General features: G+C 37.3%; 2 protein-coding genes and 1 long non-coding RNA gene across 3 annotated transcripts in view; 1 reads left to right on the plus strand and 2 right to left on the minus strand.

Annotated features, from left to right (window-relative positions):
- LOC307005310 overlaps positions 1-27608 on the minus strand; it is a 338262-nt gene that overhangs the window by 186912 nt on the left and 123742 nt on the right. The window lies entirely within an intron of this gene.
- Positions 7-3074, minus strand: LOC307005307 (uncharacterized protein). The gene is made up of 6 exons (XM_079625344.1): positions 2945-3074; positions 2161-2282; positions 1943-2062; positions 1815-1848; positions 1664-1714; positions 7-1541 (listed from the first exon to the last, which is right to left on the minus strand). The coding sequence occupies exons 1-6, from the start codon at positions 3003-3005 to the stop codon at positions 1429-1431; spliced, it is 501 nt and encodes a 166-aa protein (XP_079481470.1). The 5' UTR covers positions 3006-3074; the 3' UTR covers positions 7-1428.
- Positions 3091-5165, plus strand: cd83 (CD83 molecule). Its single transcript, XM_079625336.1, has 5 exons — positions 3091-3225; positions 3307-3422; positions 3856-4084; positions 4301-4407; positions 4511-5165. Exons 1-5 carry the CDS (start codon positions 3150-3152, stop codon positions 4643-4645), a joined length of 663 nt encoding a protein of 220 aa, XP_079481462.1. The 5' UTR covers positions 3091-3149; the 3' UTR covers positions 4646-5165.

A 27608-nucleotide genomic window follows, 5' to 3' on the forward strand; every position in this document is an offset into this window, starting at 1 on the left:
AATTTTCAGTTTAAAACAAGCAGCATTTATTTAAAAATAAAAAACGACTAGCAGTAAAACATACAATCAGAGGTAGATATGAAGCAAAGAAAATACAAAAAATAGTTAAATTAATACAGTATAATGCTGTGTCGTTTTTTATGGGCAGCATAATATATAATTGTGCAATTTGGGGAGACCTCAAACCTAAAGTGTTTTCATGTATCTCCATTTACACCAAATTTTATGTACTAATTTATAACTATGAGAATTACTTAGATAATATTAATACTTTGAATCAGTGTTTATTTTTATTTTAAAGTTTTAGAAACATTTATTTTTAAATACATCTTGTTTTGAATAATCTTATTTTAGTACATCAAGTTAAACTAAACGTTGCCTTGGTAAGTAGCTGAAATGAAATGAGTGTTTTTTTTTTTCAAGTAATTTTTGTAAACAATGGTTTTAGTTTCAGTTTTTAATTTTAGCAAACCGTATATTAAATTGATGTACTATTCCTATTAGGGATGCACCAATGTATCGGCCAATAATTGGTATCGGACGATTATATCCGATCAATCAAAAGGGGTGGAAAAACGTGTCAGACTGCAACTCATTTTGTGTGAAGAAAATGTCTTGTGTTAAATTTAGGGCTTCCTAAGTAAGTGATCATAGTCTCAGCCTCAGACGTCACGCCTACTAGCTGTTGGCTGAACGTCTGACGCATACTGTTCTGGAAACACATTTGAAGTTTCGAAGTCGTGGTCTGATTGGTTGAATTCTACAGGATGTCCGGGAGACGTGTGTCACGTTCTTTAATAGTCCACCTGGAAACAAATGCCGTGACACCAAAACCCCTCGTGGAAGAACGCCGTGGTGTTTACAACTGTGACAATGAGCGCTTTCCAGGATCCACTTAACTCTGGATTTTCAAAAGTAGGTGAAGTTCATACGGCTCCATTGTTGAAATGTCTAATGACCTAGCAATAAATAATAAAAAGAATTGGGAAAGAAGCTTATTTACTGTTAATTATTTATGCATGTTTGAATGAATTTGCCATTAGGACAAGTTTTTATGAAAAATGCCTTATGTGCAAATGTTATACAAACATTTCAGTTTTTATTTGAGTGTAATTATTATTATTATTATTATTATATCTGAAAATAAATAGCAGTTGACTATAATAGCTCTGTTGTAAATTTTAACCTTTAGTATTATATTAATGCACCAAATGAGAGAGTTCCCTGTACAGTTTACAGCATTAGTTGGGAGAGATTTTCTTTCCTTAAGAAAATTAAACTATATTTGTATCGGCAGATGTCAATCTGAATAAAGGAATAAAGGAAATTTAGTATCGGTGCATCTCTAATTCCTATGCTATATACAAACGAGTCCCTGCCGTGATGAAGCTAACAAAAATATAGTAACAACTGTAAAAGGTTGAATCTCTATTGAAGGCTCTCTTCATCCGATATCTTAGTGCCTTGATTGCATCCAGCATATAGTAGACATGCAATGGTTATGCAAGGCATAACCAGCAAGGCAATGGACAGGAAAATACCTAAAAAAAAAAAAGAGAGATAAACAAAGAAATCCACTGAAATGAAACCAAAAATATTTCTGTACTAAACAGAACTATTGATTGTAGTTCTACCCACACACACACAGTTTGTTTCTTCTTACCAATGTGACCTCTCTTGGCAGGTTTGTGCAGTGATTGAGGGACCCTTCTGCCTAAAACCAAACAACAACAACAAATGTGTAGAAGCATTAACTTGTGATATATATACAGTAATTGTTATAACAATTTATTATTGGTAGAAAATAAACTTACCATAAAAATGCACACGGTGTTCAGTCAAGTCATCCTTTACAATTTAAAGAGACACAGATGCTGGTTAATGTGCTATTCAAAAGCGGATTCTTAAAAGACATGCCATGTAATGCTCAGAAATGACTCACTCGTGTGCATATTACAGCCAGGGTGATATTGACACATTCAGTCATTGTGATTCTCCCAACGAACAACTCTTTGCATGGACTGTGACACTCCGGGGTGGATTTTAAAAACGTTCCAATGGACTGAGGGAAACAGCATGAAAGTCAGTAAAGCTGCAGTATTTTATATGTATTCTATAGAATATATTACTTAACTTCAATGAATTCTTTATTGTACTCACAAGGTCCTGTGCAGACCAATACTGATCACAGTCTGGGTGCTTCATCGCATATTCAGATTCTACATGGTGTAAATCTTCCGTGCAGGTGTAGCTTTGTGTTGTCTCTGTGACTTTAGTCCAGACTGAGGATAGATAGATAGATAGATAGATAGATAGATAGATAGATAGATAGATAGATAGATAGATAGATAGATAGATAGATAGATAGAAACCGAATCAATGCCTAAGCATATTATTATATGTGAAATACGTGTCTGTGGTGGTGTAAAGTACACATTTACTTGATTGAGAGTGACAGTGAGGGCTGATTTGAAGTTACCACGTGCGTAATTGCGTAATATGGGGGAAATCCCAAAGGGATTTTCCAGGTGAATAATTCTCTAGCAAACTTTTTTTTTTTTTTTATTAACTGCATATAACACATTTTTAACAAGATTAAGATGCATCTTAAAAGTAAAAACTTAGCTTATTCCAGCGTTTCCTCACAGAACTGCCGCAAAGCACAGAGACATAATTACAATTTAGAAAAAGCCAAGCTGATTGCAAAACATTACACATGCAGGTATATATATATATATATTTTTTTTTTATCAAAATAACACCAGCATTGTCCGTTCGTCTCTATTCTTCAGGCGGGCTGACTAACGGACTGTAGCTAACGTTAAATAAACGCTGCGTCATTTGTCACCTCACCATATGTTTTGCATAACTTCAACAAGCCTCAGCAATTAAACTCGAGATTAAATGTAAAGCGGTGGCACTTTGTATTTGAATTAGATCTTACCAGGCCAAAAATAGAACGATAGTGATATCAAACCCACGAAAACTTCTTTGATCCAACTCATCGCTTGATTGAGCCCCTTGCAGGTGTCGCTGCAAACAATGAAAGTAAACTACTATCACAACAATATCACAACTGTTCCGGGTTCAGTCACTCTCGCGTGGGATTTCCCAACTTCCCCAAAAGCCATGAGCATGGTATATAAACCATGTCGACGACACCGACCAAGATAGCCAGAACCATGCATTACTTCTCGGAATTCATCGTATGTCTTGTAACTTTAGGTAAGACTCCACCCGTATTCTTCCTGCGTATTTTCACGCAGACTCTGTTGATCCAGGTTGACATGGGTGTTTTGTTTACAGCTGTGGCGGAGGGTGTAAGGAATGAGATTCGCGCTGTCACTGGCGAGGACGTCGAGTTGCCTTGTGCTGCGAAATCAAAGGCAGATGTCCAGTACCGCTTGGTGACATGGTACAAGGTAAAGTTCTACATTTGTATACTTTACTGAGTTGTGTTTTTCCCCTATCATCTTTTGTTTACTGGATGTTCGTTTTGCCTCAATAACCACTAAAACTATCTATTCAGATATTAAACTATTAAAAAATACATACATTTAATTTGACATTTTTTAAAAAGTATTAAACGGTGAAGCAGATTATAATATTAATATTTACATTTTCTGCCAAATAAAGGTTAATGTGACATATAGATATATTGCCTAATTAGTGTGTACATTCATATAGGTGCAATGAAAGTAATTCAGTAGCTACTTGTTGCTTTTACATTTTTGTCTTACATTAGCCTACTTCCTACAATTTAGTCCCTATATGTTCTAGCTACTTGAGAGATGTTCAGTGTTGTTTTAAATTAATATGTCGTTTAACTTAATGAATTAAACTTCTGTTTTACAGGTTGTTGAAGGGCCTCCCCGAATGATAACTGGTCTTGTAAGACTAACTGAAAACAATGGCAAAGTGGAAAAATACAACGGTGTCGAACGAGAGTTTAAGCTGCTTGAGAGAACACAGAGCCTTCTTCTGTCTAATGTAACTGCACAAGACAGTGGAATATACAACTGCTTTCTGTCTGCTCCTCTTGGCCATAAGAACCAGGAAGGCGAAATCATCCTGAAGGTTGATGGTAAGTGTGGGGATTTTTAATGGCCACAAAAATTATTTACACTAAGCTTAAAAACACATTTTTGTTGCTTTTTTAATACAAATTAAGTTCACTGGGGTGATCTAGCACATTAATTAAAGCTGTAGTTCATCTATAAGAAATAATAATAGAAATAGCACATTAATGATGAAAGTGGGCAAACTAACAATCTGATGTTGATGTGTTTTGTATTTTTAGAGCATCTTACAGTTGAGCAAATGGAATTTAACAAAGGTGATACAATTTATGTAGTCGTGGCTGTCACAGTCCTCGGTGTGGCACTCCTGATGCTTTGCTTCAGCTATGTAAGTAATTTAATAATTTAATAGCCTATATAAAGTATATACTTTGAGTCAATATATTATGCATGTATTTTTAAGGTATTTACCAAAGACATGTTTACCACAGGTTTGTTTAAGGAATGTATTTCAAAGCAACAAAAAGCTCTCAAAAGACTCTTTGCTGAAAATGCCACATCAAGGCAAGAACTTCATTGTCACCAAGCATTTGGATTGCAAGACTTTGGCTGAAGTGTGTGTGTGATGGTAAACTAGAGTACATGGGGCAGTGCTCAGTAGAAGTCGCACACAGGACGCCGACAGTCGATAAAGCTCGTGCTGAAGAAGACCACTGTCAGAAAAACAGAAAGTTGGAAAGCTGGTAGATGGCCAAAGAGAGACAAATGCAAGGACAAAGGTTTCAGCATCAACATCTTTTGAAAACTGCATTTTTACATCATGAAACAGGGAGACCCAGAGAAAAATGCCTTTTTGCCTGCATTAGATTTGTTGTTGCTTGTTTGTGAGTGTGAACCATGGACGTAGAGAAGGACTGGCCCAAATACAGAGCATGTTTGAATGCTATGCTTGGTGAGAAATGTTATTGGTAGGCAGGCCTACATATTTTCTACTAAGTTCTCAGAATGCATATGTTAAAATACTTTCAAAATGATAATTGAAATTGTGTTTTTAATGTTTAAAAAAAACTACCTCATATTCTTTGGATTTATTTATAAATTCATTTTCTTTATGTTATGTAAGTTATTGTATGTTCATGCGTATTGAATAAAGAAAATGAAAAATTATAAAAGTTATTCCTCCTTTTTTTGTTAAAGTTCTGTTAAGATCGTTCATCTATGAAGTCAAAATCTAAATAAAGTACTTTAATTGTCAGGTGAGACCTCAAGAGCAGAGTTTTCAATGGGCTTTTTATTAATTATAAAGTAAAACAAATACAACCCCGTTGTATAATAATAACAATATTAGTTTCTCTAAATACCCGGCGATGTGTAAATGTGGCCAGAGAAAAGCACACGGCACACATACAGAAACCAACAAAAGCAAAAAAAAAAACATGACAGAAGCCATGTGCTCACACAAACACTCGAGACAAGACAGAAGAGCACATGACAAACCAATGGTACTACAAGTCATGTGTTCCATTAGAAAACAACATACAGGACAGAAGAGCTCATGGCAGACACTATCATCTGCTATGTGCCCAAACAGAAAACAAGACAAGACAGACAGAATTGCATAGAGCATGGATGTCAGGACCCCGAAACTGAACCAAGACTAGACCGAAGTATCAGGATCCAGACACTATTCCCCAAACACTCAAAACCCAGATATAAGAGTGCACAACCCAGAGAACACCCCCAAAGCCATACACTCACACAAGGACAAGACAAACACATTAGTGTCAGGCTCCTGTCACCAAACTATCGCTGCCTTAACTAACTTGCTTTCGTAATTCACGAGTTCACACTTACATACATTTAGAGGGAGTAAGGTTTAATGCGTATTTGGCGTGCTGTCCGGTGGGAGGGCTCCGAGTTCGGAGTTCAGACCCGAATTCAGAGTACTCCTCCCAATTAAGACAAGGATACAAGATTCATGGCGCTCTCTAGTGGTGGCCGCCAACCCATGAGCACTACTACCCTTTCTTATGCAGAACAAGTTGAGCAGTTAATAGTGTTCACATTTAAAAATGTACAAATATCTCTCAATTCTTTGTATTTAATGTACACATTTTTTAGGGGTCCCAAGTAAAATGCTCCCGTGTGAGATGTTTAAAAAAAAAAAAATGTTTTATTGATCCTTATTTCTAATTAGTTGGAATATGTATAATTTATTTTCCTGATTAATCATAACACAATCATATACTTCAATGGAGCTGTAAATTCAATAATTTGAAATAGTCTTGAGCATAACCAGACCTGCCTATCCATTTATCAAGCTCGCTAATGAGCTCACAAACCTATCCGACATTTCGTTATTATAAATTATTCGAACACAAAACTTGTGGATGTTTTTGATGGTGGTGATGATGGGGTTCCTCAGCCATCTGACTGTAATAGTAAGCGTGCTTGAACATGAAAAATAGACAAACTGCTTTGCCACAACCACTGACCCACAACATAAGAAATTACTTTCACCTCAAACACTCAGTTAGCATTCGAGATCTTATTTTTTCAAGCTCAAATGGAGTGTTTCATTTTTAAACTCGTGTTGGGTCTGACATAATTTTATGGAACAGTAACACGAACCAAACCACATTTCACATAATGCTCCGATGGAAACCGGCAGTAAGGAAAATGCTAAATAAACTCCCCCTGATTTACATTAACCTTGAATTATAACCATTAATAACTTACTGGATTTGATTGGCGCTCAATCAAGTTATTCACCATGCACACCAGTCGTACTTATGATATCAAATGGCTTGCCTGATATTATTAAGTATGTGTTAAGTAAAAAAGATGACTCTTTGTCAGTCAAGCACAGATGTGAAGGAGCGGGTAAACACAAGCTCATAAATAATTATTTTCTCTCTTTTTATCCTTTACATTATTTAGGTGGGTCCCAATTCGTACCATTTTGTAGTAACCTATAATTGTAGCAGGCAAATTACAAAAAGAAAAAGTACACTTTAAATACCCATATGATGCACTTAATTAACTGAACTTGAAAAACGAAGTGTGGAATGTTGGACAGAGGGCAGGGGCTATCTCTGTCCCAAATGGCACACTTTAGCCCTGTCCCTATGGCACACTTCGGCCCTGTCCCAAATAGCACCCTAAGCACTCGTCTTCCTCTGAGTCCGCAGCGCATCAGTGCGGGCTCGGCAAAAGTGCGCATCGAGGGCACAAATCGACCGCAGAGGGGGCGCTCGCGAGCACCCTTCTGAGAGTTAAAATGACAAATGGGACACCCTACGGTCTCAAAGACCATAGGTGTAGTTTGTTTGCGATTCGGACAGCACGTCTCCATCTGTGTTCATTGTTTGAGGTTGCGTGAGTAAATGAGGTGAGCTTGTAAGAGCTGTGCAGGTAAACCTCACTCCCCTGATCTCATGAAGCGCACCCACCTGCATGCCAGAGACTCCGGTTCAAATGCCGCTCAGAGAGGGTAGAGTAGGGCCGGAGGAGTTACATGGTGCCGTGACCCAGATAGGAGTGAGGTTTAGGGGGGTGAGTGTAACGGAAGCAATAAGAGCTATGTAAACCTCACTACCCTGGGCTCAAGAGGCTCGCTAGCTACTGACGCTATAGACTGACGCAAGGGCTTTGTCCTTGTTAGCATGCCGGCCTCCCATGCCAGAGACACCAGTTCAAATCCGTCTCGAAGCGGGTGGAGTAGGACCGGGTACTTGTGCAGGACATATATATTTCTGTTGGAAATAAATGGCAACAAAAAAAGATGGCAAAACAGTTACATTTCAGAAATGTCACACTGCAGTATTCCTTACAGTGACATTGTACTTCGCAATACTGTTTTAAAGTAGACTCATATTTCGACTTTTCAATCTCATAAATATGACTGAAGTAGACTGTCTTAATTTCTACTTTTAATCTCATAATTATGACTGAGTATCATTATTATTTAGAATGTCATAATTTCTATTTCTTAATCCCATAATTATGACTACATATTATGACTTAGTATGTCATAATTTCAACCTATTATGTCCTAATTATGACATTTATGTCAATTAAGATTTACCAAAGCATGATTTTTTTTTTTCTTATGTGGCGGAAATGGGCTTACGTAAGAGCTCTGTGATGAAACTTTCCACATCCACCTCCGGATTAAACATCATCTGCTTCATTAAGCCAGAAGAAGCCCACCATTGTGTGAGGAGCAGTCTGGCTGTAATCCCTGGATACTGCAGTGACTAGGCAGCTGTCTCTCCCTCAGGTTGGCAATGACAGAGGGTCCAGTGTTTGACCGACCAGTGAGAGACAGCAATGTGGTTTTCTACTTACTGAGAAGGCATAATAACGTTGAGATGTTATTGTGAGCCTGCTACTGTAGCTCTAATGCGGTGGAGACACTGTGGCTTTGGTTGAAGAGGTTTCATTAGACAGAGGATTTGCCAGGCTCCCACAGGACACTAATTAACCACCGTGAGTTTGAGCAGGACCACAGTCCAACGACGATGCTCCAGTTCAGACTGCGAGAGAATAAAGGTGTCCATCTGCGGAACATTCAAGGCTTTCACTCACAAACACGTGAGATGTGTGGCCGCGGGCCTCTATTACTATTTTTAAACCATGAAATACCGCTGTTTACCGCTCTGATACACAGGTTTTTTGGAGGCTAAAGTTCTTTGGATGCCATGTTTTTATTTGGAAGTTAAGGTGTTTTGATTTTTTTGTGTTGCTAGATGTGTTCTGGATGAGTCATAATTATGAAATTAAAGGCAAAATTATGATATAGTTATAGGCTATACTAAATCATAATTATGAGATTAAAATGTCAAAATTATGAAATTGTCAATTTCGATTTATGTCATAAGTGATAAAGTTATAATTCTGCCTTTTTAAGTCAGAACTTCAACTTTTTGTGTCATAATTTCAACTTTTTGGGTCGGTTTCCTGTTCAAGGTTTACATTAAGCCCGGACTAGACCTTAGTTATATTAGGACTTTTCAGTAGTTTTTACAAACCTTACAAAAAAAACATTTCTGGTGTGCATCTTGAGACAAAACAATGCAAATTATATATTTTAAGATATGTCAGTGCAAGCTGTTTTAAGTTAAGACAGCTCAAACATGCATTTTAGTCTGGGACTAGACTTAAACCCTGTCCAGGAAACCACCCCTTTAAGTTTTAATTAAGATTAACGTAGGCATATTCCTTTTCGTATGTGGAGGAAATGGTCTTCCATACTCGACTTCCATAAGTCTGTATAGAACCTTTTGGCTACTTTACATTATCATATGCCAGGTAAAAATGGTAAGTCTAATAACTCACTTACTTACCCTTACTTGTATAAAAAAAAAAATATAATAATAATTAAGTAGACTTCTCATTCTCAATAAAGAGTTTCTCCACTTGGCAGAACGGCTGACCTCATTTCACCACAAGATGGTGCTGTCTGTTTAGTTTGACAAGATAGACGAATGAAACGACGCCATGCTGCTACTGTTGAGAACACGCAAAGGCAAATTAAAACACCATCAGCTTTGATTCTCTTTCATGAGGGGGCAATTTATAGGAGATTATCTTAGAACAAGATGAAAAAAAAAAACAGACAGAAACATCTGAAACCATCTGTCCCCAAGAAGAAAATATGAGTTCAGTTAAAGCTGTCACAGTCTGGATCTTTCAGTAGCCTAGTAAAAATATCAGAATCTCTGTTATTGGTAAATTAAAAGTTTCTTCTGTTAACATCATCGCAATACATAGGCTCTTACCTCGCTACTTCCGGCACCCATCTCACAGATACATATAGGCCTACATATTAACATTACATTTTCACTTATTAACTAGACCTAGAACACGACTGACGAGAGTCGAACTAAGAAAAATATCCGCGCTACATTTCACATCAGTCATTTGGAAAGCCTTGTATTTTTTATTTAAAAGTGTACCTATGCAAATAAGTTTTGAGAGCTTATGCGTCATGCGGATATGCAACGACATGACGGTGAGTAAAACATTTTTTAAGTTTGAATAACTTTTTATTAGTTTTTTTTATTATTTTAGTACTTTTGTACCATTTAAAGCTGATTTCTCATACACACACCATGATCATAATAAGTGCATTGCACCCATTCACTGATTAGCACTTTCTTCACATGGGAAGTTGAGGTTCAGTAGGGCTAAGGAAGACATACAATAGCACTGTGACTCTCAGGTTAAACCTGCGCCATACTTGATCAGATCAATGTTTGTTTTTCTTGCCTGGCTTTTATTCTCCTCATGCACATCTCCCCTCTGCACACTTCTCTGTCCACTTTTTTCCTTTTTGGAGGACGGCAGCGGATGGTGCCGTGGCTGTCATCCGGCAAAGCTGCTTTATTGCAGGTCGGGGGTCTGGGCTCTTCCTCAAGCCTTCAATCCCTCATTTCCACAAGCTGAAAGCAAGAAATATAGATCTGGAAGGAACTGCCACTGGAAGCTCATAACCATAAATACTCCCACAATATTTATGTTGTTGCTTTTCTCATCAATTAACTTTTTTTTTTTTTTTTTTCAAGAGACGGTTGAGGTTACAGTGAGTGTTCTGTCAAGGAAAGTATAGAATTTGGAACAATCGTTTACCTCCCAGATTTTTATCAATGCCCACTACACCATAGCCAAAATTGAAGACTCTATAACTACATGATTATGATACAATTGTGGTCATGGTCCATGCAAACTCTGCTTTTTTTATGCAAGGTAACACAAGTCATCCAAAAAAGTCAAAATACATATCAAACCTTTTTTTAAGCTGTCAAGTTTCTGAAGACCTGCTTCAGAATCTTTATCATCACTGGAAGTTTATAGAAACATTGCATTCCACACAATGCTCCTTTCAGTAAGCTATAGCAATATAAACCTCCGTTCTTTGGTCAAAGCTGCAACCAGAGCCTCGAACATGATTCACTGGGACTTGTCCATACAGCCCAACATAAGGAATGTTAATTTACAGTAATCCTTTGAAGCAAAGAACTGATGGAAGTCAGCTCATTCGACATGCCGTGTGACACGTTTGACTCTGGGAATGAAACAAGGAATGCAGGTTGCCAGGTATGCACCAAAGAGAAGAACGCACGGAAACATGGTCCAGCGTTAGGCAAAACTTCAATAAAATACCTTCTGCACATTTTTAAAAGCATTAGTCCGAGGCAAATTAAAAAGCAGAGTGCAATTAAAAGAAATCACTGTGTAAATGTTAGCATGTGGAAGTTTTCCTTTTGCTCATTTTTTCTTTTTCTTTTTTTAATGTAAGGAAAAGCCCTGAGGCAGAGTTATGCAGCTGCCTATTATTACGGCATACATCTGGGTTTGATAAGACCCTATTACAATCAAAATCATAAAAAAGGTAATGTGGTCCTCTTGAACATTTAAATATAAGAAACACTACACATACAAAGTTCATCTGTTCGTGGCCCCTCTCAGCTCCATGAATGAAGAAAAGGAAGGGATCACTTTAAAGTCTATAACTTGGAGTAATTTGCACTTGGTGGAGCCTGACCATGTTACGACATACTCTCTAAATGAACAGATCTGTGAATATGATTATGCATCCGTGTTGGGTTTTATCATAAAGAGAATTATGATGTTCAGTTATATAATGTGATTTACATGAACTGTCTTTCTTTCTGTCAGCTTGTTTAATGTGTTTAATATCATGTAGATGCTCTTGTGCAAGCCATTTGTCCAGGGTTTTTCAACCTTTTTTTGGCACAACGCATTTTCCAGAGTTTCAAAACTCTAGTGACCCACCCACGTAACAAAATTAAGGGGAAAACTTTAGGATCTCACAAGTGGAAAATTAAATTTTATACATTTATAATTTTTGTTTATTTTTTTGGTCAATTGCATTATATGTTGACAGTCATTTCTCACATAAATGTTTTTTGTTCATTTTTTAGCCTTGAGATTTAGGTTAGTTATTTTCTGTATCCGGTTGCCTTGTGAGTATTTGCTGCATGTTTCTGTATCCGGTTGCTTTGTGATTATTTCTTAATTTGCTGGTGTTTTTTCTATTTGCATGCATTTTCTTCAGTTGCAGTTCTCTCCGTAATCTTGGGCATTCAATACCAAGTACTACACTCTAAAAAAAAAAATTGTTACGATTATTTATCACAACTTAACATTGTTTCAACTTTAAAAAGTATGTGTTCATTCTTGACTTAAAATATTACGTTTAGTTAACTTTAGTTTTGTTGGATATTTAAGTTATCTCAACAAATTTTAAGTTGCTATAATCGCAGCCACATTTTTTACAGTGTATCTATTTGAATGGGGGGGGATCCTGAAATCTCAAAAACTGTTTGCCCAACTCAAAATTAAAAAACATATATCAAATCAGCAACACAATCTGACATGAACTGTCCCATAAATGTTGTTTCTTATGCTGAAATACGGATTTTCCAGATTAGACCAGCCATGCGCATCCTATAAGCGCGTCCCAGAACACTGACTGTTTGATTGGATCTTTTACTTAGAAGGACTTATTCTGCCATATTGCGCACTCTCAAAACTTTACAAATTTATAGATCTAACTAATGTCTAAAACAGTATGCTAAACTTTTTTAAAATATCCTCCACAACCCTATGGTTGTCAACCTCTGAGTTTAGCCAACTAAAGCCACTATGTTTTGAGTGTGAAAAATGAGGCTGTCCTTGAAATTCATCAATATACTTATGTGCAACATTAGTATTATTTTAAGACACAATTCACGGAGAGAAGTTTGCTCTGCACATTTTACTGCTGAAAGGTCCCTTCGCCTAAATGTGTTTGGATAGCAGGTTTCATCTGTATAACCTGGCAAATAGTTTCATCTCTGGCAATTGCTTAGCATTTCCTGACAGGTTGATTTGACAGCTGTGGCTCCGTTTTGGAGGGACCATGGACTGTCGAGTTTCCACTAACCAAGAGATGAAATCGTCTGTCCAGACCTACTTTCCCCAGCATTAAAAATGAATATTTCTCCACAGTTAGAAGGGCAAAGTCTGGGTTCTGTGAATGTTTCATTGGCAGGACATGTATTTCCTCTAGATTCATTATTCAGAGACCCCCTCCTGTGAGGTGGATGTGGATTCTCTGCAACTCAACACTTTAACAAAGCTCACAATACTATTCAAGAGCTCCAGCTGAGAAAATATATTAGATGCTCAATGTGTAAAAGGTGCCGTGTTAAATTATGAAAGCTGGTTGTCAAGCAGAATGGATAAAACATGCAAAATTTCCAATATGTCTATTTAAGCTTGCTCTTGTATGAAAGATGAAGATGAAATAATGTATTTGCTCTCTAAAAATCCTCACTCCTATTGCAAATGTTAATGTAATTGCATGGTAAAGGACAGTTCACCCAAAAATAAAAAATAAATTCTCACCCTCGTGCCATTCCAAACCTGTATTTCTTCTGAACAAAAAGAAGATATTGGGGAATGGTCCACAACACACATTGGCTTTTAATTGTATGTGTAAAAAATTAATTTTCTCCAAAAATATCTTCTTTTGTGTTCCAAAGAAGTAAGAAAGTCATACAGGATTTAGGATGGATCAACTGCTAATAATTATACAGACAATTTAAGTTAGCTGGTTATATATTCAGAATATAGATTCATAGTTTAGATAGAATAAAAGCGTGTCATCATGGCAAACATTTGAAAATAAATATTTTTAACTCTTCAAAAAAAGTGCATTAACGCATTACTGATGCTTGGCGGCCTGAGGAGGTTACATATTTTGCTATCCATTTTATTTTATAGTGTATTGTAGCTCACACAGGTCTTTAATAAGTTGAAATCATCTAATTCATCTCTTATTATGGCTTGAGTCCAAGTGAAGAATCCTTTAGGGAGAGATATGAAACACCTCAAGGCATTTTCACTTGACATTTTTACAGCACTGACAGTCAGTAACCCAGCAGGCCAAGGTTCACAGTTACTTCCACCTCAGAGTGGCATGCCAGACAGCTAAATATAACCGTCCCAATCAAAAATCACCAGGCAGTTGTTTCTGGTTTGGTCTCTGAGAATAATTAACCAGCCCAGGACACAGTCTGTGCAAATTACAGAGCAATGTACGCTACAGTAGGAGGTTGGATATACTGTACAGTATACACATGGCCATAATGCACTGCTAATGCAAACATCAAGGTTACCTGTCTGGCTCTCCTATTTAATCTTATTCGCTCTTTCTGGGGCCTCACCCGAACTTCAGCCTACATACCTGTAAGCATCATTCATGTGGCTATGATTTGGTCTGCCAGCAACCAGTGGTGTATGAATTCCTGACCCAGCCTATGCCACTTTTTATATCCCCAACATTCTTTGAATAACCACATCTTTAATCAAAGAAAATAAAAGGTTGGGGGAATCTGATATGGTGGCCCCTGTGTCATTAAAGAGGGCTAATCGGGTCTAAACAGGTCATATTCTGTGGCTGAGGCCAAACCGGTCCTATACAATAATGAGCCAGACTCCTCAGCACCACATCAAACCAAAAACACACCACCTTCTCTACCAGATTATTCTGCGACAGCAGCAGGCGTGTTTTTAATGGACGTGGCACACAATGTTTCACACATTATCATAACATTGTCAAATCGACGTGCTTTAGCAGTGACATTCACTCAGGGCCTCATTCATATCTTTAATCAGGATTTATATGCTCATAAAATGGGTTTGAATTAAACAAAATCCTCATACAAATTGTCAAACATCCGTCAATTATGAAACAAGGAAAGCAGTTCCACATTTCCTCCTTAGTAGCAAAAACGTTTTTTTTTTTTTTTTTTTTTTTTTGTTAAGAGGTTGAGCTCCCGTTAAATTGTTTCATTGCAACACTAAGGACGCCCTTTGACTCGGAGTAGAAGACATCATTCGCTTACAAGGTCTCGCAATGAAAGCCATGCACGCTGCAATAAGCCCTGCTTTGTTTCCAATACATCCATGGTAAAACATTTATTAGTCTAATTACAGCAGGCTCCCGTTGAATTTTCTTCCTGTGTTACAGATGCGTTGGCGGAGTTCCCATGTCCTGTCACAATGTCGTTTTATTCAACACCGTGCCACTGGGAAGAAACTTTGGCGGGATGTGGTTTAACTAACAAAAGTCTCAAATGGCCTTCCGCACCTTTTTTGCTTTATAACTGTTAGTGCGTCACTTGTTGGCGCGGGAAGTTTTGCTTTGTATTTATTGGACGTTATGCTAATCTTTGGGGAGCTAGCATTAGGAATGAACAAATTTTGTATAATGACTTTGCGGTTTCCGGGGCAGACTGAGACTAAACTGGTTTGTTGTAGCTTTAACCAGTGTGTGGTGTGAAGGAAAGCTGTCCTCAACATGTCATCTGCCTCAGTGCAACTGTCTTTGTGTGTGGGCACTATTCTCTTTTAAACTAGGGTCTATATAATCCTGTTTTGATTGGAGCTTATGTCTCCCCTGCAGAGACTGGTGCCTCGTAGCCGCTCTCTCAGACACGGAGGCCCCCGAGCCGTGGGCCATCCCCCGAAAACAGTCTCTTTAAGCAGCATGGTAGATCTCGGCTTCATGCCATGCCTTGCGCCTAGACTCATACCTATTCTACAGTACAGCTCAAACCACAAACAGATAGCATAGGATGAGACCATAAGCTTCTTTCTCCAATTAATCTTTCTTTCTATCTGTACAGAATTATAACTCACATTATAAAGATTTTTCAGTCGTATAAGCTTTTATAATTTTACAGTTTTTGTCTGCTGATAAAAAAAAAATCTCATTGGATTCTGAGATAATATAGGTACCAGAATTTACACATGATTGTTTTGTATTTTTCTGTGCATCGTTCTGAAAGTTACGACAAATTAAGTGAGTGAGTCACTGATTAATTCATTCAACGGATTTGTTCAAAAACACTGATTCATTCAGGAATGAAACGAGTGACTTGTCTTTTTGAGTGAGTCATTGATTAACTCACTCAACCTATTTGTTCAAAAACACTGATTCATTCAGGAGCAGTTAATTCAACTGTGGCTTCCTTTCAAACCATTTTCGTTTGTGAAGAAAAAAACAGACAAAAATGTACACATAATATTTTGTCTGAAATGTAATTTTACACATGACCTGGCAATGATCTAAATATCTGTAATGGTAATGCAATGGTCATATCTCGTAATGTGTGATTACCTGTGTTGTGTGATTATTTGAAAATCACAATATTCCAAATAGAAACAAAACACGTATTGCAGTGTCAGTCTGATGTCATAGAAGAGCGTTATATTATCTAGTCCTTCAAAACAAGATTTATAGGTGCTACCTTATTTTTCAACGCAGAAGTAAGCTACTTCCTGCAAATGTGCGTGATTTCTGATTCATTAACCTCTATAGGTAAACCACTTGAATAACAAATTGCAGCAAAACTATTTTTAATACTATTTTTAAGTTGTGTTTATGATTATCATAATATATTTAAATAATATAACAAATACCGGTTTGCTACTTCGAGCAGCATAACGGACCGTTTTTGTTCAGCTAAAACAATTGAAAGAAAAATATGTTCTAAGAATATTTAGCAAATGTGAAAAGTGAAGAATCCAGTTTTTTAAACGTTTTAAAAACACATTTTCTTGGTTATGTGAACATTAGAGAAAACATTGAGGGAATGGATTCTCTATTTGATTATTTTGTAACCTTGCCAGAACGTTAGACAAAGTTCTAAGAATGTTTCCCGTTAGGTTGACACCTAAGATCAGTTGCTGCCTTAAATTTTCAAGTAATCAAATTTTTTTGTTGTTGACATTAAATAAAGTATTTTGATTAGTTAAAGTATTGGAAAGGCACATGTCGTCATGACTTTTTCTGTCATAACCCTTTTGTGGCAAATTTCTTTAGAAAATGTCAAATTTTGTTCAGTTCGCAAGAAGTAAAAAACAACAAAATTGAATGCGTCTACTGGCTGAAGCTGGTAGACAGACGTACACAAAGGCAAATACATGGGAGGTTGTGTAAAGCTTACAAACATTCTGTGAAAAGGTTAAAGGCTAAACACATACTGTAGTAAAAGGTTTGGAATTAAAGGCTTGCACAGACCACTAGCCATTCATTTAGAGGCCGGTGATAGCATGTATTCAGTTGGTATTCCCCTCCGACGAACTGCCTGTCATTGCTTCAGACACGTTAATGAGAGGAGAGCGTAATGAACGTGTAATGTGGGGATAAATAGCAGACTGATGAAGAAAACAGATCACTTATAAACTCACCTGGACTCTGATTTTCTATTTTAGTCAGCCATATAAATGCCACACAGCTGAATGATTTTTATGACACTTCTCATGAGCTGAAAAATTATTAACTGTATTTGTAAGTGTCTATACTCTTAATTCTAGAGAATCTTATTTGTAGAACATTGTGCCTTTCTGTCACTCAAATGGTTTCTGTTAGCAATTTCCACCTCTATCCTCCGCAAAGTACCTCAATGGGTAGATTTAGTAAATAGATATTTAAAAAATTTAAAATGTATTTAAAAATAAATAAATAAAAAAGTCTGACGTGAGGCTGGTAAACAATGTTATAGAAGCCACTTTCCTTTTTCTGTGTGTGTGTGTGTGTGTGTGTGTGTGTGTGTTTAATTGAATGATTGTATATGCCTTGTAAATAAATGTAAATACAATTAGCTTTATTTAAAATAAAACATTAACATGCATAAATAAATAAGCTTTTATTGGTTAATTTTGCAGACTGAGTATTTAAAAAACATTTTTTTTATAAAAAAGACAGTAAATCTTACATTAAAAGTAATACAAGTTATACAAATCTTGGTGCAGAAAAGGACAATATGTGAGTTTGATATGTGAGGTGGATATAGGTTGTGAATAAAATGTCAAATGTGCTCAACATTTTCTAAAAATATATAATAAAAGTGCACAAACTCAAATATTTTAAAATATCTTTGAAAAGATCTTGTGTGTTCCATAATATGAGGGAGAGTATGACGGAATAAACAAATTTAGGTGAACTATTATAATATAGCCTACTTAACACACACATATAAAAGTCGGATAATTAAATTTTATGGATAATTAGGAATAATAGACAAACTGACAAACAGTTGAATTATTAGAAAAATAATGCACACCCGAGGTGTATTTTTCAATAATTCAATGGCCCGGAGTCAGTTATTCCGCTTATAGGCTACTATGTTTACCAAACCTCAAAACATTGTTCAGATGATGCATTTCAAGGCATTTGTCAGGTATTTGTCCTTAAAACACACTTGTGTGTCTTGCGCTTCTAATCCCAAGCCTCCGTTGCTAATCCAAAACGTCATTTTAGAGCTAGTAATGGAGGCTTCAACCACTGATAGCAGACTAATGCAGAAAGAGAGAGAGAAAGAGAAAGAGAGATTAAGCGTATGTGAAGTAGGTATATATGAGTCTGTGCGTCTCTCAACACTAAACCGTTTCGCTATTAGTAGAGACGAACAGTGTTTATCTGCTCCAAGAACAGCGCCGTTTTTACCTCGCTAGTGAGAAATGTCATGTAGCTTTTAAGGTGTTAAACTATTTTACTGAGAAAATCGTCAGAACAGAGATGACAACACGTTTCTGTGTTCTGACCTTTGAAATAACTGAAATCATTTGGCGAAGTGATATGGAACTGTAACGCGGTCAAGACTTGCCGTGCGTTTCCCTTATTAAATAATTGCACACCTTAGAACATTTGTCAACTAATCAGATTAAAGCATTTAACAGCCCCATAGTATAAAACAATATAATGATTTAAACTAATTTTTCAGCATTAAAATGTACTGAACATTGAGAAAGTACTTCACGCACCATTTAGAAGCAAGCACAGGATGGCCTGGCAGAGGCCGAGTAGTGTGTTAGACTGAAACGCCAGGTGTTATGGCACCAGAGAAGTGTGAAAACAGCAGAGACCGTAGACAGGAGAATAGTGTGTGGCCACCCCATTCTGCACAAAAACCTTTCAATAATACATCTAATAAAACCAGCATTCTTTTAAACTCTACGCGAGTAGTACTTTGTGTTTCCTTTTGTAATCTGTGGTTATGTTAAGGGTGATTTTTATCAGAGACCACCTATAAGTGTGAGTGAGGTGTGATTTAGCTAACTACTCACCTCAAAGAATTGCTATGTGGAAAAAAAGATTCCGGTTTTACACCTCAAGCTACCTCCTGTACACGGTTTGACCTCTATAAAAACCCTCGCTGCATGTTAGCATTGTTATGTCCAGTGGTTAAATTAGCCCGGAACAATCCGTAACAGCATTCTGGCACCTTTGAATCAAAATAGAAAACAATAATCAGACATTTATTTCTCAATCCGATCCACTTTCTGTATGCTCCATGACAGTTTTTGTATGATCCAGTACACATATTCCTCAAAAAACAAAAAAAGAAAACCTAACGTTTATTACATAAAGCATTATGCAATATTCATTTAGCTATATTACATGAAGCAATGTCATTTCTTGCCACTTTTATGGAGAATCCCCACCTCCAAAATTCCAATTTAATTCCCTGTTACTTCCCTCTTTTTAAAGCAAAGTAATATCCCCCATTCCTCACAGTTATTTGTGTCAGCAATGGGATTGATATCGCCCTTTTGGGTCCTTACTGGTAATTCTATAGGCAGCAGTCTTTCTATTATGGTTTAATAAGGGCTGTTTTGTATTAATCCTCCCTTGAAACCACTAGCTAATGTAGCTACTAGACCCCTATAAAATTCAATAAATGGAGAGCTGTTGCCAAACAAAAAAGGAGAACGCAGAATCATGATGGAGGTTTTAATTTCGTCCACAGCAACAGGCACGGAAGCTTGGCCAAAAGTGACTTTTGTCTCCACATACCGCTGTCTGGCCATAAAGGGAGCTCAGCGCTCTAGCTAATGTCTTTTAAATATACGTAACTGTACTCAGCGGCACTGATAAAGAACATATGTTAAAGAACCTTCTGGTAAGACCTGAACTGGAGTCCAGAGGAAGGTGGTGATGGTGCGGTCGACTCACGGTTTTGACCTCTCATGTGATTACGAGACCTCAAGGCCTCAACGGAAGACGTGAGGTCTTGTGCGGTTGTCTGACTGAAATAAAACAGCTGACTTAGTGTGGCGGTGCAGTGGTCATTTGCAAGGAAACTAGCCATGGCAAGGGAAAAGGCGCTAAGAATAATATCGTATGCCCCATAATAATATCATACCCCATGCCAGACCTGCCAAGAAGTCTCTCTCCAATGGGAATCACATCGAGCCCATATCCACCACTGCACCTGCCATAATGAAATCAAGATGACCAGGCTTCAAAAATGAGGCCGTAAATATTATTTTACTCCCTCTTGACTTCAAGGCTGAAAGTGAGCATGAAGAAGGCAAGGCGTTTAAATTGAAACATAGAGGATTTGTCTAATTGTGATAAACCCCATTTACATGTAATCTCACTTAAATCGAGATAGCTTATCGCGATTTTGAAATCGCGAATGCTGCGATTATCTTTTATGCGCAGCTCGTCATTGATGTACGGCTCTGTAAATGCTGCTCCATCTGAAAGCACTGTGAGTTTTAGGCCCTGTTTACACGAGAACGCTCGCGGGTGAAAACGTACAAATATTTTATCAGATGTGCGAAGGCGTTTTTGGGGCTTAAAAACGCAAAAAAGTGAAACCACCCTCCAGAGTGGAAATTTTAAAAACACTCCACTCCACCGTCGCGTTCCTGTCTAAAGGGTAAAAACGCAAAAGTCTGCTATATATATGCTAAATATTTTGCCTGGCAGGACTCCCAGTCCACGCCCTGTTGTGCCTTTGTGGCTTTGTAATTTAAGGTTGTTTGGAGCAATAACTCCACCTCCTCGTCTGTCCAGACAAAATTGTCAGCTTTTGCTGTTCGCTTCGCCATGTTGTGTTTTGATTTTGCGCTACTAGGGAGAGAAGTAGAAGGAAGGTTGTACGAAGGCACGCGGACTTGGTGTTGTTGTGTGGCAGTGCTTCACATTGCCACCTAGCCATCTGGAGTGCATACTACATCGAATTTCACACACTTTTGTGTCACCATATGCACGCAGATTTCCCCCCCATAACGAATGAAAAGTTATAATGCAACGCCACCTTTGCGTTTTCTCTTCAGATCGTTTCCGTGTAAACATAGCCTGAGTCTTTTATAACGTGCATTTGAAAAAGCAACACGCGTCAAACATCTTTCCAAACATGAGAAGCATTTATGAACCTCTTGTCCAACAAAAGACAACATTTAATAACATGCATTTGCTCAAAACTCACTTCATAACGACAGATGAGCATAATTTGTGAGATGATGTGGCTTTTTACACAGAATAAGGCAGTCGTGTATTTATAAGTCATGTTTAATCAAAGCATTTCAATCTTCTGTTTATTCAGCTACAGCGATAGGGATTTCCTGGAATGATGCACGTTATTGTACTTCTGCGGTGGGGCAGATTTATCGTGTCTGCGTGAGAGCCCTCTGGCATTCAAATGGAGCAGTATTTACTACCGGTCAGCCGCACTGCACTGAAAAGCTGCGCATAAAATAATCGCATGCTTTGCCAAATCGGGTGCGCTTTTATTGCGATTAATCGTGCAGCCCTAAATGTAATGCATTAATACACCAAACATGACATAATTCTCACATGCTGTATTCAGATAGAGTTTCATTAAAACCACTCGACTGAGCTGTGTGTTTCCCAGACCATTATTGACTGAATACACCAGTGCCTCTACTTTGCACCTCTATCATTATACTTGACATTACAGAAATTAGATCACCCAGCCAAAGGACTACTAAATTCTCGAGGTCCCATTCACACCCACTGCGATAGATATTTAGTAAGAGAACATTAAACTAATGTAATTTATTGTTCAGGTCAATCTGAGACTAGCTGGACAGAGACATTAAGATTATTTGATTGAAACATGATTTCATAGAAAGAAGAAAACAGGAGCATGGCTGACCGACCGACAGACAGAGAGAGATAGTGAGAGATAGATCTCTCTCTCTCTCTCTCTCTCTTGTATGTTTTGGGCATTGATAGTAAACATATGGTAAAGTTGTAGGATACACTATACACCAGCAGACACTTTTGGCCTGTAACATCGGAGCATAGCTATATCCACCCAGGACCTCTTGCCAAAAAAAAAAGTCATTTTCAGCGAGAGGGCTAATGATCCCAGATTTCCTTTGCCTCGGTGGGCAACCAATGCCCCATTACACAGTTATTGAAAACAGCAAATTATTTCAACATTTATTGTCCCGGGCAAAGTCATTAATCTGGCGATGCCATGTCATAACTTCCATCTCCGGCATCTGCTTTGGAACAAACGTGTCATTCAGGCAGCAAACGTTCTGTACATCACAGAATGATGAGAGGGAAATGGCATGGCACGAGAATGGGGACCACTAGCACTCAGGCCTCACAAACAGCATTTCCTGTTTGTGGTTCCACTTGCTCAGTCTTTGAAGTGTGCCGTAATAATAGAACCAAATGGAGCTAATGAAAACTCACTCCGTCAGATTAAAAGGAAGCCGTAGACTCAACTAGACCAGAACCTCATACCACAGGCAAACACACACACACACACACACACACACACACACACACACACACACACACACCAGGAACATACAGACATCCTCACTATGATACTCTGCCTTTAAGGCGCTGCCGCGTAGTTTACAGAAGTGGTTTTATGATGAAAAGAGAATCGCAATATGGCAAGAGGAAATGGGCAACGCAAACTTCTGATGTGTGGACCGGCATTAGATACCATAACATTAGCATGTGCAGTGTGTCCTGGATTACTTCACCCAAAAATAAACATTCTGTCATCATTTACTCACCCATATGTCGCTCCAAACATGGCTTTCTTCTGTGGAACACAAAAGGAGATTGGTTGTATTTTTCCCATTCAGTTACAGTTGATGGCAAGTGGAACTTTCAAACTTCAAAAAGGATGCAAAAGTGTAAAAAAAAAAACATGATAAAAGTCGGCCAAACCGCATATGCTATATTTCCACTGAATTCATATAGCCTAATAGTTTTGTGTCAGGAAAAAAGTGATTTAGTCACATACTCAGAATTAGTAACTGTTTTCAAAGAATGTAAGTTTATAAGACAGCATGTAAAACTATGTGGAAAAAGTAGGCTAAGAAAAATGCTTTTCACTACTACCATATAATTTCAACAACAATTTTTTTTTTTTATTGAACATTGATAGAGCAACATATTTTGTGTGAAAATAAATCATAAAAGTGGTTTGTTTGAAAATCTTATAAATGTATGAGGTGGCACAACATATTAATACAAATACTTGTTCGAAACAATCACTTTAGCAAAGTTGGTACTATTTTCAATTTATTTTGATAAATAAAATAATTCATTTTTGTTTAATTAATATGCTGTCATTAAAATGTTAATTTTAAAAATACAGAAACAAAATTATTTAAAAAAAGTAAGATTCTGAAAGCATTGAATGAGATCTCATAATAATTGAATAAAGCGTTACAGTACCAAACACATATATTTTATTATATGAAATGATTAATATCATATTTTTTTTTTTATATGATGGTTTCATTATAAATATGGGGACTATCCAGGAAACCCATTATGATATCTGAATCCAACCATGTCATATCAACAAATGGAAAACTCAGCTGGCTATTTATTATCATGTTAATTATTGTGCCTTTAGCCCCAACAGCAGGGGAGCCAAATACCCCAAATACCATACTTTTACATATTCTTCCGTTATTGAAAAACTTGCTTTGAATAATTGAATTTAAAATCATTAACAAGACCTTTGTCTCAAAACATTTAGTCGATTCTCATTTGCTAAATAAATCAACAACATTTAAAGTCCCCCTGTGGTGAACATCAAGCTTTTAAGTCAACACCATTGCTGAGTATTTTCTCCTTAAAACTGCAGTGAACCAAAGACAGTCTCAAAAACGCAGTTTGAAATCGAAGTCAGAAACTACCTATAACCAATCACGTCAACGAGTGGATCTCTGAGCTGGTGTGAGTGAGTGGAGGCGGGGCTAATTTACATATTCATAGAACCACGTATACTAAAGGAGGCAAGGGTGTAGAGTTATATTCAAGTTATTTTTCCAAGGAAAAAAACATTTAAATGTCATTTTGGTGATCAAATGTGAGTTTTAACAGGTACAATTATTGATTACAAGGGGACTTAAAAATAATAATAATTAAATATTAGATCAAATTAGCCCCAGAATAATCTTTGCACTGCTGCGATCGTGTCAGGTCTAGGGTCAGCCAAATTTTCATGTTCATCATCAAAAGCGTTTGTCAAGAAATCTGATCTGATTTTTTTTTTTTTTTTGCCATCTAGTGGATTAAAAGAGAATAAAGTACAATGCACCTTTACCGCCGTTGTACTTTATTCAATAGGCTATCAAAGAGTAAACCCAACTTGAAGCCATGTATACTTAGAATACTTAAAAGTCGTCAATTTTTTTATATATATAGTGCTTTTACCAATATAGATTGTTTCAAAGCAGCTTTACAGTGATAATAGGAAATTAAAGTAACAGATTGGTTTGGCTTTACAGCATCTCTAGAATAAAGTTAATAAAGTTAATTGTCCAGCTAAAGTTAATTTTGATTGATTCACTTCCATCCCAACTATCATTAGTTATTAACTTAGGAGCCGCTAGCACGACACCGTTCTAACAGAAAATCCTTAAAGCTACAATGTGTAGGAACTACTCCCATCTAGCGGTGAAATTGTATATGCCTACCAACTGAATATTACCACAGAATGTATAATATGGGGAGAACTGCCACTCTCAGTAAACTTCTGGCTTCTGAACTGGTTGCAGTTTCACTCTGGTTCCATATGAGGCCGCTCACAGGATGAGTGCAGAATGAATGGAGGTCTATGGAGCTATACACCTCAAAATCCACTTTTCTCAGGATATAATTTTTTGTCTTGTAATTTAAATGTTGTATTCGAAAGGAGATGCAAAGAAATTACACATTGATGGGTGTTAGATTTTTTAGAGTCACTTATTTGCTTTAAAAAAGTATTTTAAAATGTCAATGACGTCATACACATCGTACGACCAGAGATACTGCTTTACGGCAATCCTTCAGTCAACTTTGGTGCTTTCGCGCTCTGCACTTTATTTTCTCTCGAGGCATCGACAACACAGCGGACACAGGTAAATACACGGGCTAGAAGAGTTTCTGCTAGAAGACATTCTGGTCCCGCTTCGGATGCCATCAAGCGGTATCTCTGGTCGTAATCAGTCCTTCACTGACCAATCAGCGTTCATTAGCAGAATGCTAGCGTGTTATGGGCAACAACAACTCAACCTGTAAGAAATCGAAAGGACATAAGTACTCGTTCATTCAACTTTCGACCTATAACCCATGTTGAACTTGCAAAACCTACAATCAAATCTGAGATTTCTCAATGGCAATCGGGTGAAAGAGACTCATTTAGCCGTCTAGCTCCATAGACGCTCATTCATTTTGCACTCGGGCGATCGCCCCCAGTGGAACTCTGGTGGAACTACAACCAAAATTCAGTACAATAGGACTTAATAGGGAGTGGCCAGGCTTTCTGTAGACGGGCTCTGATATTACTTTCTCTGCCCCTCCCATTCCGACAGCGTTTTAAGTCCTATGTTGGCCGTATTATTTCAAATCTGCCGGCAGTCGCGAGTAATCTCCCCCTCGCATTCGTCACGGTGCCACTGAGTGTAAAAACGGGAAAGGCGAAGCTTGAATTTCCAGGTATGTCCCTCTTTGGCTAATGTATTTTCAAGATGGAGGCGCAACATGGCTTCCGCCATTCAAGTAGCTCACTCGTATTATAAATAGCAGATTCTACGCTTACGAGAATACTTGATTAGTTGGTAGAAGTAATTATACATTAATGAGCACATAAAGAACAATGTGCTTTTTGCTAAGAATCAACTTAAAAAATGACACAGTGTAGCTTTAATGCGATTCAGCCGCTCATTTGTGCAAAAAAGTGCCTGGTGTTGGCTTGAGAACGCAATCCATGAAATAGGTTCCAAGGTACAAGCCTTGAAAAATTTATAATACAGAATTTTTTATCACTTCCACGTGGCGCGAAATTATCCCGATTCCCGACAACGTTTTATCTTTACAGAGGTAACATGATCTCGATAACATCTTTATCTTTACATCTCGATCTAAAGATTGAATACAAGTATGGGCCTTATGCTCCAGAGAAACAAGAGCACAGCCATCTTTAGCATTTTGTCTTTGAACATCCCTTTTTTTGAGGTAAGTTAGCACTGTTATTTCTATGGCATCCCTGCAGTTGAGGAATAGCACAATTAGCTCTAAAGTGGATTTTTAGAACTGTAGAGCTAACTAAAGTTATGAGCATATAATGTTTGAAGCGGATGCCATAACAAATGTCAATAGACCGGGAAGATTTTAAAACGAGCGGTTCATTCAGATATATCCGAGAGATCTTACCTTAATGCTGTGGAAATAGGCCTACACAAACCGGAAGACAGAGACAGAAGTTCACAGAACACAAGCGTCTAGCGAAGCGCTGAAAGGGGGCGGGGCTACATACTTTGACTTTTCTGTCAGTATCTGTAACTGTCAACTAATTTAAAATATTTTTCAGAGAAGTAACGTTAGGCCTATTAATTTAGATTTCTGATATTTCTGAGAAGTACATAAAAAAGTAGACTGAAAGATTTTATTTTTTTAGTTTAAAAGAAGTTTAGTAATAACACACATGAAAAAAATGTTTGTATGGTTTGATAATATTTCAGTTTTGGGATTAACTATAGAGAAAAAGGCAGACAAATAATTTACATTAATGTTGTACTACACACAGCAGCATATTTGTATACAGCAAAAATGATGTAGCCTAGCTTTTTATTGTTTTTTTGGTGGTGGCCTATTCTTTTTAAACACTTCTTTCTTGACTGTAAGTTTCCAGTTCGGTTTGCTGATGGTGTGGCCCCCGAGGTGACATCTGTGAGGAGTTCATTAACTTGTAACCCACAGCAGATGGGTGTTTACAGTAAGTTTACATATACATTGACTAGCCTACATGGAGAGTTTATGGACCCCACTCCTACTTCAAAGAAGGCCCAAATTGTACTGGTTTTAAAGCATGTTTTTTTTTTTTTTTTTTTTTGTCTCATCCAATCAACAGTTTTGTCCAGGTGTCTTTCAACATAATCATGAGGATAACGCATAAAATTGTGAAATGCAAACAGTAATTGTGGAAAGATACTTCACACGTTCCCTCTGGCACCAGCCATTTCCCCCTCCCACTTAAATTCTAATTTAATGTAATCAATTAAATTAAATTTTAATTATTTAATAAAAAGTTCATTTGAAAAAAAAAATGATTTATTAGTTTTCATTTAAATTTAGTAATTGCATGCATTTTAAAGTTTGAGACTAATACTGTTTACAGTCAAACCAAAGTTTATTCAGACACCTTCAACATTTCTCACATTATCAGTTTATTCGCTATAGCTTAGAAAATGGTAATATGACAAGAACTCAGAGTTATCTATTTCACT

Source organism: Phoxinus phoxinus, assembly GCF_949152265.1.
Source record: "Phoxinus phoxinus genome assembly, chromosome: 10".
Lineage (NCBI taxonomy): Eukaryota > Metazoa > Chordata > Actinopteri > Cypriniformes > Leuciscidae > Phoxinus > Phoxinus phoxinus.